The sequence below is a fragment of the Lepidochelys olivacea genome (genome assembly GCF_965140295.1).
Source record: "Lepidochelys olivacea isolate rLepOli2 genome assembly, chromosome: 4".
Taxonomy (NCBI): Eukaryota; Metazoa; Chordata; order Testudines; family Cheloniidae; genus Lepidochelys; species Lepidochelys olivacea.
This window is the reverse complement of record NC_140414.1, coordinates 117,920,391-117,937,211: the sequence shown is the minus strand read 5'-3', so window position 1 is coordinate 117,937,211 and position 16,821 is coordinate 117,920,391. Positions and strand designations below refer to the sequence as shown.

Here is a 16,821-nt window from a genome sequence, read left to right as displayed (position 1 = left end):
TGGATTTACTACAGCGATAGGAAAAAACTAGGGCTGTCAATTCATCACAGGTAACTCACATGATTAACTCAAAAAAATTAATCGCAATTAAAAAAAATAATTGTGATTAATCGCAATTTTAGTCGCACTATTAAACAACTGAATACCAAATGAAATCTATTAAATATTTCTGGATGTTCTTCTACATTTTCAAATATTTTTATTTCAGTTACAACACAGTGATCACTTTCTATTGTTATTTTTATTACAAATATTTGAACTGTAAAATGATAAACAAAAGAAATAGTATTTCTCAATTCACCTCATACAAGTACTGTAGTGCGATATCTTTATCATGAAAGTGCAATTTACAAATGTACATTTTATTTTGTTACATAACTGCATTCAAAAACGAAATAATATAAAACTTTAGTGCCTACAAGTCCACTGAGTCCTACTTCTTGTGAACTGAGTTGCTAAGACAAACAAGTTTGTTTACATTGACGAGAGATACTGCTGCCTGCTTCTTATTTACAATGTCACCAGAAAGTGAGAACAAGCATGGCACTTTTGTAGCCAACATTGCAAGGCATTTACGTGCCAGATATGCTAAACATTCGTATGCCCCTTCATGCTTTTGCCACCATTCCAGAGTACATGCTTCCATGCTGATGACGCTCGTTAAAAAAATAATGCATTAATTAAATTTCTGACTGAACTCCTTGGGGGAGAATTGTATGTCTCCTGCTCTGTTTTACCTGCATTCTGCCATATATTTCATATTATAGCAGTCTCGTATGATGACACAGCACATGTTCATTTTAAGAACACTTTCACTGCAGATTTGACAAAACGCAAAGAAGGTATCAATGTGAGATTTCCAAAGATAGCTACAGCACTAGAGCCAAGATTTAAGAATCTGAAGTGCCTTCCAAAATCTGAGAGGGGACAAGGAGTGGAGCATGCTTTCAGTAGACTTAAATGAGCAACACTCTGATGTGGAAACTACAGAACCCAAACCACCAAAAAAGAAAATCAACCTTCTGCTGGTGGCATCTGACTCAGATAATGAAAATGAACATGCATCAGTCTGCACTGCTTTGGATCATTATCAAGCAGACCCTGTCATCAGTATGGACGCATGGCCTCTGGAACGGTGGTTGAAGTATGAAGGAACATATGAATCTTTAGTGCATCTGGAACATAAATATCTTCCAACACCAGCTACAACAGTATCATGCAAACGTCTGTTCTTACTTTCAGGTGACATTGTAAACAAGAAGCAGGCAGCACTATCTCCTGCAAATGTAAACAAACTTGTTTGTGTGAGTGATTGGCTGAATAAGAAGTAGGACTGAGTGGACTTGTAGGCTCTAAAGTTTTACATTGTTTTATTTTTGAATTCAGTTATTTTCTGTACATAATTCTACATTTGTAAGTTCCACTTTCATGATAAAGAGATTGCACTACAGTACTTGTATTAGGTGAATTGAAAAATACTATTTCTTTTGTTTTGTGCAGTGCAAATACTTGTAACCAAAAATAAATATAAATTGAGCACTGTACACTTTGTATTCTGTGTTGTAATTGAAATCAATGTATTTGAAAATGTAGAAAACATCCAAATATTTAAATAAATGGTATTCTATTATTGTTTAACAGCGCAATTAATAGCTATTAATATTTTTAATCGCTTGACAGCCCTAAAAGACCCCCTTCCAATTGCTGTAAGTGTCTACAGTACAGAGCTACAGCAGCGTAGCTGCATCGCTGTCATAGATGGCCAGTATAATAGGCATGGGGAGACTAAACTTCCCCTGGTGCAGCTGTTGCCACCGGATGCCAGGTTGCTGTTTTTTACGGTTTGCACGAGCTAGGAGTGAGCTTCTGCCAGAGGAAATTCTTGCTTATTATTATGCATAATGCAGGTTCCGGGGTGGCTGAGGAGGCAGTATCTGCTCCTCAGCTTCCTGGATTTCCTGCTGGGGGCAGCTCGGGGTCTCGGGAGGGGAGACGCAGCGCAGTGTATTTCTCATTTGGCAGCTGGGGCTGGCCCGGAGCTTGGGAGGTGCAGGTGGGAGCTCAGGTCTCCAGCTGCTGGGATGTGGGGGCGGTGTTCAGGACTCCGGCAGGCAGAGGGGTGGGGTCTCAGGTGGAAGGGGCGGGGCAGGGGGCTAGCCTCCTCGAAGGGGGAGTCCACCCGCTGCCCATGGCTTCGTTGCAGCTGTGTTACTAATGCTTGTAGTATAGACACACCCTAAGACTCCTTTTTTAACTGATATAGGATGCCAATGAAGGGAGTGCTTAAGCAAAGTAAGGCCCCCATTCAGAAAAGCCCTTAAGCATGTGCTTACATTTAAGCATGTGACCAGTGCCTCTGACTTCAACACATACAACATTCCCCTAAGCCAATTTTCTCCACTGACTAACACAGTCCATGTAACTGAACAGCCAAACAAAAAACAATGTACATCTGGCACAGATGCCTAACAATCGCTAAATACACAGGGTCAGATGGATCTGTGGGGAAAATGAGTTCCAGAGTGGAGGACAACCTCCACTGAGAATATTCTGCCATCAACCTCCAGAATTTCAACCCTGGGAAATACAGGAGAAGGATGAAAGGACCGTCTTGTGGTTAAAGAACTGGGCTGGGACTCATCTCACTAATGGCTTTTTGCTTTCTGCTTGATAATATCATTATATATTATAGCAGGGTATCTTATGCCTGCCAGGCTCTGCTCAAGAGACTAAAGTCTGGAATAGACTGAGACCCACTGGTATGGCTTCAAGGAGAAGTTTGTATATAATGAATATCTAGAGAATGCCTCGTTCTTGCCAGCCATGTCAGAATCTCCTTTTAAATGAAAGTTGATCCATTTCCCTCATTGCTGGTCTCTGAAAGCTCATTTGCATTTCTCAAGTTGTCTTAAATAAAAGGGACAATCCTAAGAAGTGTTGAGCACCTGTAACTCCTCTTGTAGTCAATTGCAGTTACAGAGTACAATTACAGAGTTGTGGGTACTCTGTACTTCTCAGGATTGGGCCCAAAGTTTTAAATGAAAATTGCCATTTCATTCTAAGTTGAATGTTATTGTGATACAGAACAGAAATACAAAGAGTTGGCAAGTGCAATACATACAGTAAGCCAGGGCTGTAGTATTATTCTCACTAGGCTGGGTCCAATACAGAAAGCTAAGTTTAATTACTAATACATAGTTGACCAAATTCCACACTCAACTACAGACATGAAAGTCCACTGATTTTAAATCCCTACTGATTTGAATCCATTGGGGTTGCATAGGTATGTATCTGAGAGCAGAAGTGGTCTTTGTATCAGTCAAGCACAACTACAACTGTGCGAAAGCTGGCAGTTTCCATTTTACAACATGCACTTTGTGAGTTCACATGCCCTGTGTTTTGTTTTCAGAACTCAAACTCAAAGAAAAGTTCAGCTGAAACTGCTAATTTTGCCTTGTTTTAGGTTTAACTAGTTTCCACCAACCCCATAGATCTCCCCAGGTTCCAAGGTCCACTTGAAACTCGAATATGGTTTGCCACAAGGTTTGTGATCTTGGCAAATTGGGCCAAAGTTTTGGGTTTGCAGTGAAACATGGATTTCATTATGAAAGTTTTACACAGACTTAATAAAAATCCATTGAGCAAGTGTTTGTTTTTCTTCCTTCCCTTTCTAGGACACAAATCTGAGTCATCCAAACACTGACTAGGAATACTTTACACAAATATCAGTGCATACACATAGTATTGCCAACACCAAGCATTCCTAGGTCCTGAGTCAAACCCTCCAAAAATCCTGAGTTTTATCAAAAACAATCTCATGATTTTAAAACCAACCAACCAAAATTTTTGAAACTTTAGGGTTCATGTTTTTAAGCTTCTCTCTGGAACCAGGACAACTAGAAACTTCATTTTCATTAAAATAAATAAATAAATAAAATAAAAAATAGAGATTCTCTTATGATTCAGCAGCTGGAACAATATCAGATATGCAATAAAAATCACAAGAGTTGGTAACTATGTGATGCTTGCCACCCTTTCAGTGTTGTACTGATAAAAAGAGTTCTTCACATCATAGGCATATATCAAGCACAGGAAGCTGGAGGTCTAGCTAAACTCTCAAATAATGAGAAAGTACCTGTGGTTACTGGTTGTTTAAAATTTGAGGGTGTAGGAACAGGATTTTATAATTGTACTATAAGAATAGAGGTACTAATATATGTCTTGATTTCATTTTATCAGCCACCCTTTTTGAATAGCAGAAAGGAATGACCCTCTGGGACATTGGTAGGAATGCATCTGACAGACTGCCACTGTCTGTACTGATGTTAAGGCAGGGACAGACCAAAACAATCCTTTTGACTGATTATGGTCACCCTTTTGTTTTAAGATAAGTTATAATGTCTACTATGACAGGTTTCAGAGTAGCAGCCGTGTTAGTTTGTATTTGCAAAAAGAGAAGGAGTACTTGTGGCACCTTAGAGACTAACCAATTTGTTTGAGCATAAGCTTTCATGAGCTACAGCTCACTTCATCGGATCCGACTTCAACAGAGAAAAAAGACTGTAAGAACAGGGTGCTTGGCCATGGGACTTTGGGTTCGTCTTGCCACACTCCAGGAGCATCGGATCGCGACCTGCTCCCCTTTGCGACCAATCTGGTTGGCCACTAGATTGATCCAGCCTTGGACTGGTAACTAAAAATCAACTGGCAGGACTGTGTGCATGGGGTGTGTGTGTGTGTGAGAGAGAGAGAGAGATTGAAAAGCATATGCTAACTGTTGTATTCTCAACAAATGCAGCATGCCTCCTTCTTCCCTATAAAGATCCCGTGTGCTTCTTATAAGTATAACAAGGGGACTGATGTATTGAAAATACTGTTGTGGTTGTTTTTTATTTATTTATTTATTTATTTATTTATTTTGTGGGAAGCAAATCAATCTACAGCTTCCTGTACCAAGACATGAACATCTTTTCTCCAGTGAAACTCTGTGCAGTCCCTGCTCTAGCTATGCCGTAAGCAAGGATGGCTTGCAAACTCTTTAGATTCTGGCACTTCAGACTCATACAACTCTATTATGCAGTATTTAAAATGAAATTAGTCATTTTCCCACAGCCAAACTGATGTTCTCTTACATCACTTGCAGATAGTTATTAATAACCACTGCTAATACTATCTGACATTTATATTGTACCTTTCATCCCAAAGGCTTTTCTATGCTTTACAAGCTACGTACATACAGGCAACCTCAGCCCCTTCCATGCAAAAATGCACTTGGCTGAAAGTACAAAAGCTATGCCATAATCTTCCTCCTTGTGAACAGAATTATCAGGGATACTATTTGTCAGTATGGGACAGGCGGGTCTAGGGCCTCTCCATAAGATTAAAGGCCAACTCCCTCGACTAAGCGGGAGATGAACCACTAGGCCCAGTCCACAAGTTAGTATGTGGAACAATGAAAGAAAAAACAGGAATGGGAGTGAGGTACAAGGTTAAAAATGAGGGAACCTGAAGGGGACCCAGAGCAGAGAACCCTAGACCGTGTCCACTGCTCCTCAAAGGTGTCTAAGGCGTCAGTGGACACTGCCAAGAGGAAATCTGCCTGGAGACACGATTGGATGGGGGACTGGAAATAGTCCCTAAAGTCAGAGTAACCCCTTCTCTAGCTTCCTCCTCCTCATGTGATGGATGGCCATCTTTGCCAGGAGGAGGTTGGCGAGGAGATCCTGTGACTTTGTGGGGCCATGGATGGGGTGCACATGAATTAGGAGATGTGAGAAAATGTTCAGCCAGAATCTCTTAGGTTCTGGAAGCGGGGCTGCACCTCAATACACAAAAAATGTATTTCCTCCCACCCCCACCCACCCAATCACTGAAATACTGACACCTTTGGGATGGAAGGTGGCAGCTCTTTAACCATATATAGCAACATTATACTTTATAAATTAGTTTCAGGTTAGAGGTGGAGGTGAATATTATATCCAGTTGAAATTGAAGGGAGGAATTTACTGTAATGTATTGTAATTTTCCAGATTGGAATTTGGCCAGGAGAAGAGGACCAGTCAAAGGGGCATCTTTTTAGTTGCTAGGCCAAAATCTGACCTACTTGGACAGTTTTTCCAAACAGAAGCCAAATTTTTCAGCTGACCTCACTCTGGCCTCTGAATTGCAAGAGAGATGTTGCCTGCTGAAATTCTGAGGCCACTTTTTGAAAAGTTAGACCTTTTCTGAAGCCTACTATGGTAGTGTTTCATTGTGTTTATTTAATTTAACATTGCTGCATCAAGAATTTAAAAAACAAAATGGCAAGAGACTTCAGCCCAAATCCTGCAATGATCTCTGCATAGGTATAGCCTTAATAAGTATCTCATTGCAATAATAAAAAGTGCGTAAGGGCCACATCCTATAATAGTGTGAAATTACTCTTCAGATGTATTTTTATGAGCTTCAGGGATAAATCATCTTAGTTTTAGATGATGTAGCAGTATCCAGAGGATGAATCCCATCAAAGGCAAAGAATTCTAATGGTGCAATTCTAACAAAAAGCTCTGAAAAGCCTCACATATCACTGGCTAAGGACTTTAGTAGTGGGGAGGGCTTTGCACTCAGCTGAATTTTTACCCACAATGAATAAGAACAGACACCAGATTTATTTTTTCTAATCCAGAGACAAACTTTACAAAATACTGTTGCTGTAGTTTGGGACAGAATAAAAGATTTTCTCTCAACATTTATTTGGAATTAAAGATGTTTTCAAGCAAAATTTTGGTATGACTTAAATGCTTGTGGAAGGCAGCATGCTGAAAGCCTCAGAGAATGAAAACCTCTATTTATCCACAGAGAGTTTCAGCAGCATGTTTCACCACTCTGCTGCACAAATATGCCTCAGGTCTGATCTGGCAGGATCACCTGAAAGGTTGAGTTGGTGATCCTATGAATTACTGATGCTGTAAACAATCAAGTCTCACTTTAAAAAAATAAAACTAAGTAATAACCTTACTATTGTTTTTCACATTGAAAAAATGACAAGAATTTGAAAATTAGCATTTGAATGTGATCCTTATGGATCAACTACTTCAGCATGCCCTGTGCGGTGTGTCATAGAACAGTAAAGTAGAGTAGGTGTAAGAGGTTGCTGCTATTTTGAGTCTTCAGCCAAAGATAAAGTGGACCAATGACAGTGACTGAACCAGTAGGTAAAAAATGAGGAGCCATTTAAATTAATCTTCCAGTCACCTTTTGTGCATGCATAGTTGTGGGGCAAGGGAGCAGCAATGTCAGGGATAAATAAAAAATGAAAATGATTAAACAAGTCATAACCTTACATGCTGATTATTTCTAGGTGCTTATATGGGCCTCATCCCAGTTGTGTCTGAATACCTCCCAAGTAATGCAATGCTACAGATATGTGTACAAGTAGTTTAAGTTTACTGTAGGATCAAAATGTGCATTCAGGTGTGTATATAAAATAAGTAGAAATAACCATTGCTATACACATGCACAAACACAAAACACTGGTGTATATCTGTGTGGACAGCATACATACAACACACCCTCCATATTTGTCCTTATTTAGGGATGACTGAAGAAGTCACAAGTAGCACAATACAGTATCCCTGCCCAGTGAATATTTATATTTTCATGATTTCCTGCTGTTTTATGTTCATACCATATTTATATAGGTGGCAATTTAAACTGGAGTTAGTACTGTATTAATAATGAAAGGAGTGGAAGTTATTAGATAGATTAATGGACCATGTGCAGTCATGTCTCCATAGATTGTGTTGAGCTTGCATAATATGTAGAAATCGAGCACATAAACCTGGGCTGGAATGAGGGTGGTTTTTTTTCTTTCATTGACAGAGGTGCAGTGTACAAATAGTTTGAAGGACAGTTACTACTGCTACTGGGTTGGAGACTTTTAAAAACTTTTACATGCTGCAGGAAGTGGCCAGGCTAAACCACTGATTTACCTCTGCAACTCACGATTAACTGACAGGCTCTCTTGAGATATGGAAGAGCCCAGTGAGGTAGTTTAGTCCACTCTGACCCCCAGTACCTACGATCCTTTGCTAAGGTAATGAAATCGATTTTTTATTTTCGCAAACATACCTGAAGCCGGTAGCTATGCAACATATGCTATAAGCAGTATTGCATTCCACACAGCAAACTTATTAGACTTGTGGGCAATATTACTTCAGAAGCAGTAAAAGGCAAACGAACTCTGATCCTTAGGACTTAAGATAAAAGCCGGATAATATCCTCCCACCTACCTGACGTAACTTCATAGAGTTAGGGCTCTCTCCGCTGCTATAATCAGGGCAAGCTGTGCGCCGCGACTCCAGCGTTAGCCGCAGAGGCAACAAGCAATCTATTGAGGTTGATTTGTAGCACCCTGAGGGAAGGCGTTTTGAAATGAAGTTTCTGCACATAGATCCCCCAGGTCTTTCCTTATCAGATCAGCTAAAACTCCTTCCTCTCCTCTTTGAGGGGGGGGGGATCCTCACGAGAGGACATTTCCAAGCAGCCAGCCACCCCCCCACCCCCTCCAGCCCTGGCCCCCTCGCCCGAAAGGCGCTGAACGAACAGCAAGATTTACCTTGGTGAGCTGGGCAATCTTCTTGCACATTTTCAGGTGGAGTTCCTGGTTGCATTCCTCTGTCGAGCTGCAGTGAGCGGCTTTAGCTTCATTGCAAGTCCCGGGCTGATGAATCTTGTTTATGCCAGAGGCCATCAGACATGAAATATTTTAATCTCTCTCTAAAACCAGACGTAGATGTGTGTGTGTGTGGGGGGGGGGTTTGCTCTAAGTACTGTACGGCAATCCTGCCACTCCCCCCCCTCCCTCTCCCCGTGTATTGCACACACACAGTCCAGCAGCACTAGGAACTTCAGCCCCTAACCTGGGCAGCCGGAGCAGCTGCCCCCCTCCTTTCTATGCTTCCGCAAAACACCCAGGCGAGGAGGCAGACAACATGTGCTCCTCCTGCTATGATTAATATTATTATTCTTTCTCTCCAAATGGTTGAGCTTCCGCCACGAGAAGATGCCAATGGCTGGATGCTACAAATTCCCCAGAGGCGACGCTGAGCCAGCCATACAGCCAGCAGCACAGATATTGCCGGAGATAGATTACAGAGGAGGGCTGCCGACTAAATCGTACCACTTGCTTGGCGAGGGCAGGGGGCTCAGGCGGGTGCCTTTGGCACCTTGTTGAAGGCTCTGTTGTACGGCTCATCTCCATGGTGCATCAGCAAAGCAAAGTACTTCAAGAATCTTGTCAGTTTCGCTTTGCTCCTCCACTCCCACGTGGGATGGAGCAGCCCCCTCCAGACAGGGAGCATGTAGGGGGAGCGTTGAGCAAGTTTGGGGAGGAAGGATCCTGGCAATCGCTCTGCTTATTACGCAGAATTGATCAGTTTTCCTTTGGTGCATCAAGTGCAGAAACTCTTTACACGCTGGAAGGTTGCAGGGGAGGCACAGTGCCTAGCTTCCAGGTCCTTTTCTCTCCATCTGCAGCCCTGGCTCCTGTGCAGGGGGTTTAGGCTTCTGAGTCAAAAAGAGACTGCAGAAGAGGCAGGGGAAAGAGGGGTGTGAAAGAAAGACGAAGTGGCACAAAAGGTGCCGGGAAGGGGAAATGATTGAGACGGGGACAGGAGGACAAGGCTGGTGAGGAGTGAAAATAAGGTAAGGAGATGATGCTACAAAAGCAATGGGAAGTGTTTAAAAAAAGGAGATGGGGAGAGGGAAGGAAGAAGAAAAATGGAGAGAAGGTCAGAAGAAATGCAAGGAGAAGGAAAGAGAGAAGGATGAAAAGGCAAACAGGGAAAGACACTCCAGACCCCAGGCTTTGGAGCATCCTTTGAACTGCAGCCAGTGCAAAAGATTCCAAAGGGGGAGGCAGCAGGCCCCTGGTCATCAGGGACTCCATCATCTCCCAGGTGGCTGTGGCTGCCTTCAGGGGACGCTATGCTGTTCCTTCCCCCTGCAAGAGTCTCAACCGCTTCACTCCCCTGGGGACGATGGGGGAGACACCAGGAGCCGCAGTTAGTGGGTGGTGGGGAAGGGGAGACCTCACCCAAGGGGATTAGAAATGGGCGGAGTGTGAGTGAAGAGAAGGGGGAAAGGCAGCCCCAGGTAAGTGAAAAAGCAGGGAGAAGGCAGAGATCCCCAGGAGCATAGGTGGCGAGTTAGATGGGCCCATGGTGCCCGTGCTCTACCAATATTTAAGAACGTTAGATATGTATATGACTCTTTTTCCACACATTTATTTTATAAATAAATTTCAACTAAACAAAGTTCAACATTTATTCTGTTACACTTCAGAATAACAATAGTATTGTTTCTTAAAATTATGCACACTGATGTTGGTTGTTGCAAAAAGCCTAATCTTCAGAGCATTAGAAAAATGTATTGTAGCCTAGCAAATCATTGCTCAAAGTTTCTAATTGGAAAACTGTTAGCCCATCCTTTATGTTAGAGGTGATCTTCCTTTTGCTTCAATAGTGTAGGACTGAGCCCATATTGTGTAATCAGGCTTCAGTTCAAATAAAACTCAGGCATTTGTGTTAAACTTGTACAGTATATATAGTACATCTGTAACAGTACTAGGGTTGCCAACCCTCTCAGATTGTCCTGTAATCACCAGAAATTAAAGGTTAATCTTTAATTAAAGATAATGTCATGTGATGAAACCTCCAGGAATTCATCCAGCCAAAGTTGGCAACCCTAACCAGTACATATTTTGTTTTCTGCATATAGGTTCTGATCCAAATTTCACTGACGTCAACAGGAGTCTTTCCATTGATTTAAGTGGGCTTTGGATTGGACCCGTGAGTCCTGGCTACTTCTAGGGGAGGGAGAGCATCAAATATGGCCTCCCCTTCCAAAACGTTTTTGAAATGTTTTTTCCTCCCTCTACAAAAAAGTGAAGGGTTCAGAACAAAACCTGCATGCAGAATAAGTAAACCTACCTAGTCCTTATCTGGAATTCTTGTACAACAATAACATAGCAGTGACAAGCTGTTTTGCTAACATAACAGCACTTTGTCATGTTGCCCATTTATTCTATATGAGTGACTCAGAGGTCAGAAACACTCCTCCATAACTGGTGAGTCAATAGAAATAAATCTTTCAAAGATGCTCTAAATCAATACTATCAGGATTGGCAAACACTGGTAAAATTATTATAAAGTACTTGCCATCTTAAACTAGCCAAGTTTTGTTGTTCTGGCTAAAAGCTTCATAAGGATTGAAACTTTTATTCAGGCTTTAAAACATGTATATCACATTCTAAGCCCTTCATATTATTCAAACAAATATCAATATAAATTAACTAATGGTTTGATCCATAAGCATCAAACCCTCCTGCCTGACCTGTCCCATCAGCTCAACGGAAACTTAAATCCAGCAACCCACCTCTGTTCTAAAACCCCCCACAGAAAGATCTTCTTCTTTTATATGTTCTAGGAATAATTTCTAATGAAAGACATGAATGCTTTACACACCTAATTCAACAGTTAGGAAAAAGGTTTCAGAGTAACAGCCGTGTTAGTCTGTATTCGCAAAAAGAAAAGGAGTACTTGTGGCACTTTAGAGACTAACCAATTTATTTGAGCATGAGCTTTCGTGAGCTACAGCTCACTTCATCGGATGCATACCGTGGAAACTGCAGCAGACTTTATATACACACAGAGAGCATGAAACAATACCTCCTCCCACCCCACTGTCCTGCTGGTAATAGCTTATCTAAAGTGATCATCAAGTTGGGCCATTTCCAGCACAAATCCAGGTTTTCTCGCCTTCCACCCCCCCACACAAATTCACTCTCCTGCTGGTGATAGCCCATCCAAAGTGACAACTCTCCATGATTTCAACAATTTCCATCCCACCATCAACCTCAGCCTGGTCCAGTCCACACAAGAGATCCACTTCCTGGACACTACAGTGCTAATAAACAATGGTCACATAAACACCACCCTATACCGGAAACCTACTGACCGCTATTCCTACCTGCATGCCTCCAGCTTTCACCCTGACCAAACCACACGATCCATCGTCTACAGCCAAGCTCTGCGATACAACCGCTCCAACCCCTCAGACAGAGACAAACACCTACAAGATCTCTGTCAAGTTTTCTTACAACTACAATACCCACCTGCGGAAGTAAAGAAACAGATTGATAGAGCCAGAAGAGTTCCCAGAAGTTACCTACTACAGGACAGGCCTAACAAAGAAAATAACAGAACGCCACTAGCCGTCACCTTCAGCCCCCAACTAAAACCCCTCCAACGCATTATTAAGGATCTACAACCTATCCTGAAGGATGACCCAACACTCTCACAAATCTTTGGAGACAGGCCAGTCCTTGCCTACAGACAGCCCTGCAACCTGAAGCAAATACTCACCAACAACCACATATCACTCAACAGAACCACTAACCCAGGAACTTATCCTTGCAACAAAGCCCGTTGCCAACTGTGCCCACACATCTATTCAGGGGACACCATCACAGGGCCTAATAACATCAGCCACACTATCAGAGGCTCGTTCACCTGCACATCCGCCAATGTGATATATGCCATCATGTGCCAGCAATGCCCCTCTGCCATGTACATTGGTCAAACTGGACAGTCTCTACGTAAAAGAATAAATGGACACAAATCAGATGTCAAGAATTATAACATTCATAAACCAGTCGGAGAACACTTCAATCTCTCTGGTCACGCAATCACAGACATGAAGGTCGCTATCTTAAAACAAAAAAACTTCAAATCCAGACTCCAGCGAGAAACTGCTGAATTGGAATTCATTTGCAAATTGGATACTATTAATTTAGGCTTAAATAGAGACTGGGAGTGGCTAAGTCATTATGCAAGGTAGCCTATTTCCCCTTGTTTTTTCCTACCCCCCACCCCCGGATGTTCTGGTTTAACTTGGATTTAAACTTTGAGAGTGGTCAGTTTGGATGAGCTATTGCCAGCAGGAAAGTGAGTTTGTGTGTGTATGGAGGTGGGGGGGTGAGAAAGCCTGGATTTGTGCTGGGGGTGGCCCACCTTGATTATCATGCGCATTGTGGGGAGAGTGGTCACTTTGGATGAGCTATTGCCAGCAGGAAAGTGAGTTTGTGTGTGTATGGAGGTGGGGTGGCGGGGTGAGAGAACCTGGATTTGTGCAGGAAATGGCCCAACTTGATTGTCATGCACATTGTGTGGAGAGTAGTCACTTTGGATGGGCTATCACCAGCAGGAGAGTGAATTTGTGTGGGGGGGTGGAGGGTGAGAAAACCTGGATTTGTGCTGGAAATGGCCCAACTTGATGATCACTTTAGATAAGCTATTACCAGCAGGACAGTGGGGTGGGAGGAGGTATTGTTTCATGTTCTCTGTGTGTATATAAAGTCTGCTGCAGTTTCCACGGTATGCATCCGATGAAGTGAGCTGTAGCTCACGAAAGCTCATGCTCAAATAAATTGGTTAGTCTCTAAGGTGCCACAAGTACTCCTTTTCTAGTTAGGAAAAAGGATATTCGCTCCGCAACACTTACATTAATGTGTGTGTGTTTATGGTCTTGTATAATTTATGTACTGTGAAGTGTTTTGAGAGCTTTTTAGACAGGACTATAAACACGAAGCCCGATTCTTTCATCAATTTACATGGGTGCCAATCCCATTAAAGGTAGCGGAATTTGTGCTTGTGTCTCTGAGGGCAAAATTTGATTGAAATGCTAGACCAGATTGTTTTACAGTTTTTTAGTCCAATACTATTGAAAACCTGAAGAGCAGTTAGGCTAGTCACTTTTGTTCCTGAAATATTTTATATCATCTTAATTAAATTATCAATAAAATGGACTATAAACTCCTCAGATCAGGGACTGTATCTTCCTCCTCTATCCCTGCTGGGATCTTTGGGTACTACTGCAACCCAAGTAAGTAATCGTTGTCATATCTGATCTTTATTTAAATTCACTTTGTCACCAAAATACCTTTTTGGAGAATAAAAAATTCAGAGCCTAATATTTCCATCCTACAGAAAAGCCCTCTGGAGGGGAAAAGTGATCTGAAAGCTCTGTGAAAGTAAGTAAAGTCACCAAGTTTGAGGAACGTTTCTCTTGGTAGGAGAAATCTGGACCTGTCGGTAGGGGACAGGTGTTGCAGTCTTCAAATACTGCAGACCCAGCTGAGCTGAAGGGAACAAAGGATCTGAACAGATGGATTCCAGAGTATCAGTAGAGAGCAAAAAGAACAGGAGTACTTGTGGCACCTTAGAGACTAACAAATTTATTAGAGCATAAACTTTCGTGGGCTACAGCCCACTTCATCGGATGCATAGAATGGAACATATAGTAAGAAGATATATATATACATACAGATAAGTTGGAAGTTACCATACAAACTGTGAGAGGCTAATTAGTTAAAATGAGCTATTATCAGCAGGAGAAAAAAACTTTTGTAGTGATAACCAAGATGGCCCATTTACACAGTTGACAAGAAGGTGTGAGGATACTTAACTTTAGGGAAATAGATTCAATATGTGTAATGACCCAGCCACTCCCAGTCTCTATACAAACCCAAGTTAATGGTATCTAGTTTGCATGTCTCCCTGACCTGCTCCTCTTGGCAGCAAGACTTCCTCAGAAACTGTGCTGCCATTCGCTTCACCTGTGCCCTAACCTCTGCTTTCCCCTAAGGATATAGCTACCAAGCTTTGCGCAGCTCCATGAGTGACATTTCATTCCAGTTATCTAATTAGCTAATTTACATATTGGCATATAACCATAAACTTCCATTATAATTGTGTGTGATTCAGTTTCAGTGAAAGTTATCAGTTTAACAGCTCTAGTAAATGAAGTTTGCTGTTTATGTACAGGGTAGTGCTATGGCAAGCTTGCCATATGCTGTCCCGCCTGCCAGCATGGTTCTATCTGATCCACGAGGGGTAACAAAGATAGTTCAGTGTCTCCACAGTCTGTACAATTCTTGGCTTTTCTGCTGAGTCTGCCACTTAGTGCAAACTGTGGTGGTAAATTTTTCATGTGGGAGCTAGAACTGAGGCCAACCAAACTAATCTCATATAGAGGACACAAAACATGTATTAGATCGGATAGGAACAACTTCAGTCTTTACAGTGTTTTGCTGGATTCAGATTGGTGACCTACAGATAAGACATATTTCAGAGTAACAGCCGTGTTAGTCTGTATTCGCAAAAAGAAAAGGAGGACTTGTGGCACCTTAGAGACTAACCAATTTATTAGAGCATGAGCTTTCGTGAGCTACAGCTCACTTCCTCAGATGCATATCGTGGAAACTGCAGCAGGCTTTATATATACACAGAGAATATGAAACAATACCTATTCCCACCCCACTGTCCTGCTGGTAATAGCTTATCTAAAGTGATTTCCAGCACAAATCCAGGTTTTCTCACCCTCCACCCCCCCCCACAAATTCACTCTCCTGCTGGTGATAGCCCATCCAAAGTGACAACTCTTTACACAATGTGCATGACAATCAAGCTGTGAGAACCTGGATTTATGCAGGAAATAGCCCAGCTTGATTGTCATGCACATTGTGTAAAGAGTTGTCACTTTGGATGGGCTATCACCAGCAGGAGAGTGAATTTGTGTGGGGGGGTGGAGGGTGAGAAAACCTGGATTTGTGCTGGAAATCACTTTAGATAAGCTATTACCAGCAGGACAGTGGGGTGGGAATAGGTATTGTTTCATATTCTCTGTGTATATATAAAGCCTGCTGCAGTTTCCACGATATGCATCTGAGGAAGTGAGCTGTAGCTCACGAAAGCTCATGCTCTAATAGATAAGACATAGTCCACTAGATACACCCTGACCAGTGGTGCAAGTATGGCGGTACAGTACAGTACACCATACCAGTATGATATTTATAGCTGGTACTCTGTACTGGAAAGACACAGAAGGAGCAGACCGGCATGGCTGTACCACCCTAAGCCCTGCCCCCAGCTCTTCCACGCAGTTGCATCTCCTGTCTGGGGTCTGTACAGCAGCTCCGCTGGAGGACAGGGCTGGGAGAGGGGCTGGAGTGGTACGGCTGTGCTGGAGGAGCTGCTGGCCCCATGTTCTGCTCCTCCTGTGTCTTTCTGGTAGAGAGTACTGGCTATAAATATCATACTGGTATGACAGTTTTTCGTAACTGTCAAACTTTAACCATTTGGGATGAAATTTTCCATGCCTGGAATTTGCCTCAGTCTGGATTTTTTTTTAAAGTTTCAGCCAAAATGATAGGAGTTTTCTAAGACCAAAGTTAGGGGAAAATATGTTATTTTTTTCATGTTAAAAAAATTCTAACAACTATTTCTTTGAGAAGTTCTAATTCCCTCATGCTCTGGAGTAGAGACTTGAAATTTGGCAAGGGGCAGCCTTTGTATTAGGGATGTGCCTTTGGCTATTCCTGTGGCAATCCGCCCAAATTTGGGCAAGTTACAAGCCTTTGAAAAATCTAAGATGCACCCATTAAGAGTTTATTTTTTATACTCTTTAATAACCAGCTAGCTGGACATTAGCTAAGGTCAGATGAAGCAGTTTCTGATATAGTCAATTATTTGCTGTCCCTGGTGCCCAGTTAACCATGTTTTATTTCTATTAATTCACCCCAAATCTTAAGTAAGATAACACTGGTATTTCAAAGAGTCACTACAAGTTTAACACCACAACTCTTCTTTCTCCTGATCTCATTGTTCTTGGAATATTCCCATTCTATTTAAAACCATAGTTTACCTAAATATAATGTGGGCGTCTACACCCTCATAGCTTGTATATGTGACAGAACTGATGTGCCATCCCCAAATAGTAACT

General features: G+C 42.1%; 1 protein-coding gene across 2 annotated transcripts in view; it reads right to left on the bottom strand.

Annotated features, from left to right (window-relative positions):
* The window catches only part of FAM184B (family with sequence similarity 184 member B), an 89,593-nt gene extending 80,858 nt beyond the window's left edge, over positions 1-8,735 (bottom strand). For both annotated transcript variants that reach the window (XM_084626972.1, XM_084626973.1), the window contains exon 1: positions 8,597-8,735. In XM_084626972.1, the coding sequence (XP_084483098.1) occupies positions 8,597-8,731 (135 nt within the window). In that variant the 5' untranslated portion in view covers positions 8,732-8,735. The remainder of the gene's footprint in view (positions 1-8,596) is intronic.
* Between the last annotated feature and the right edge of the window lie 8,086 nt (positions 8,736-16,821).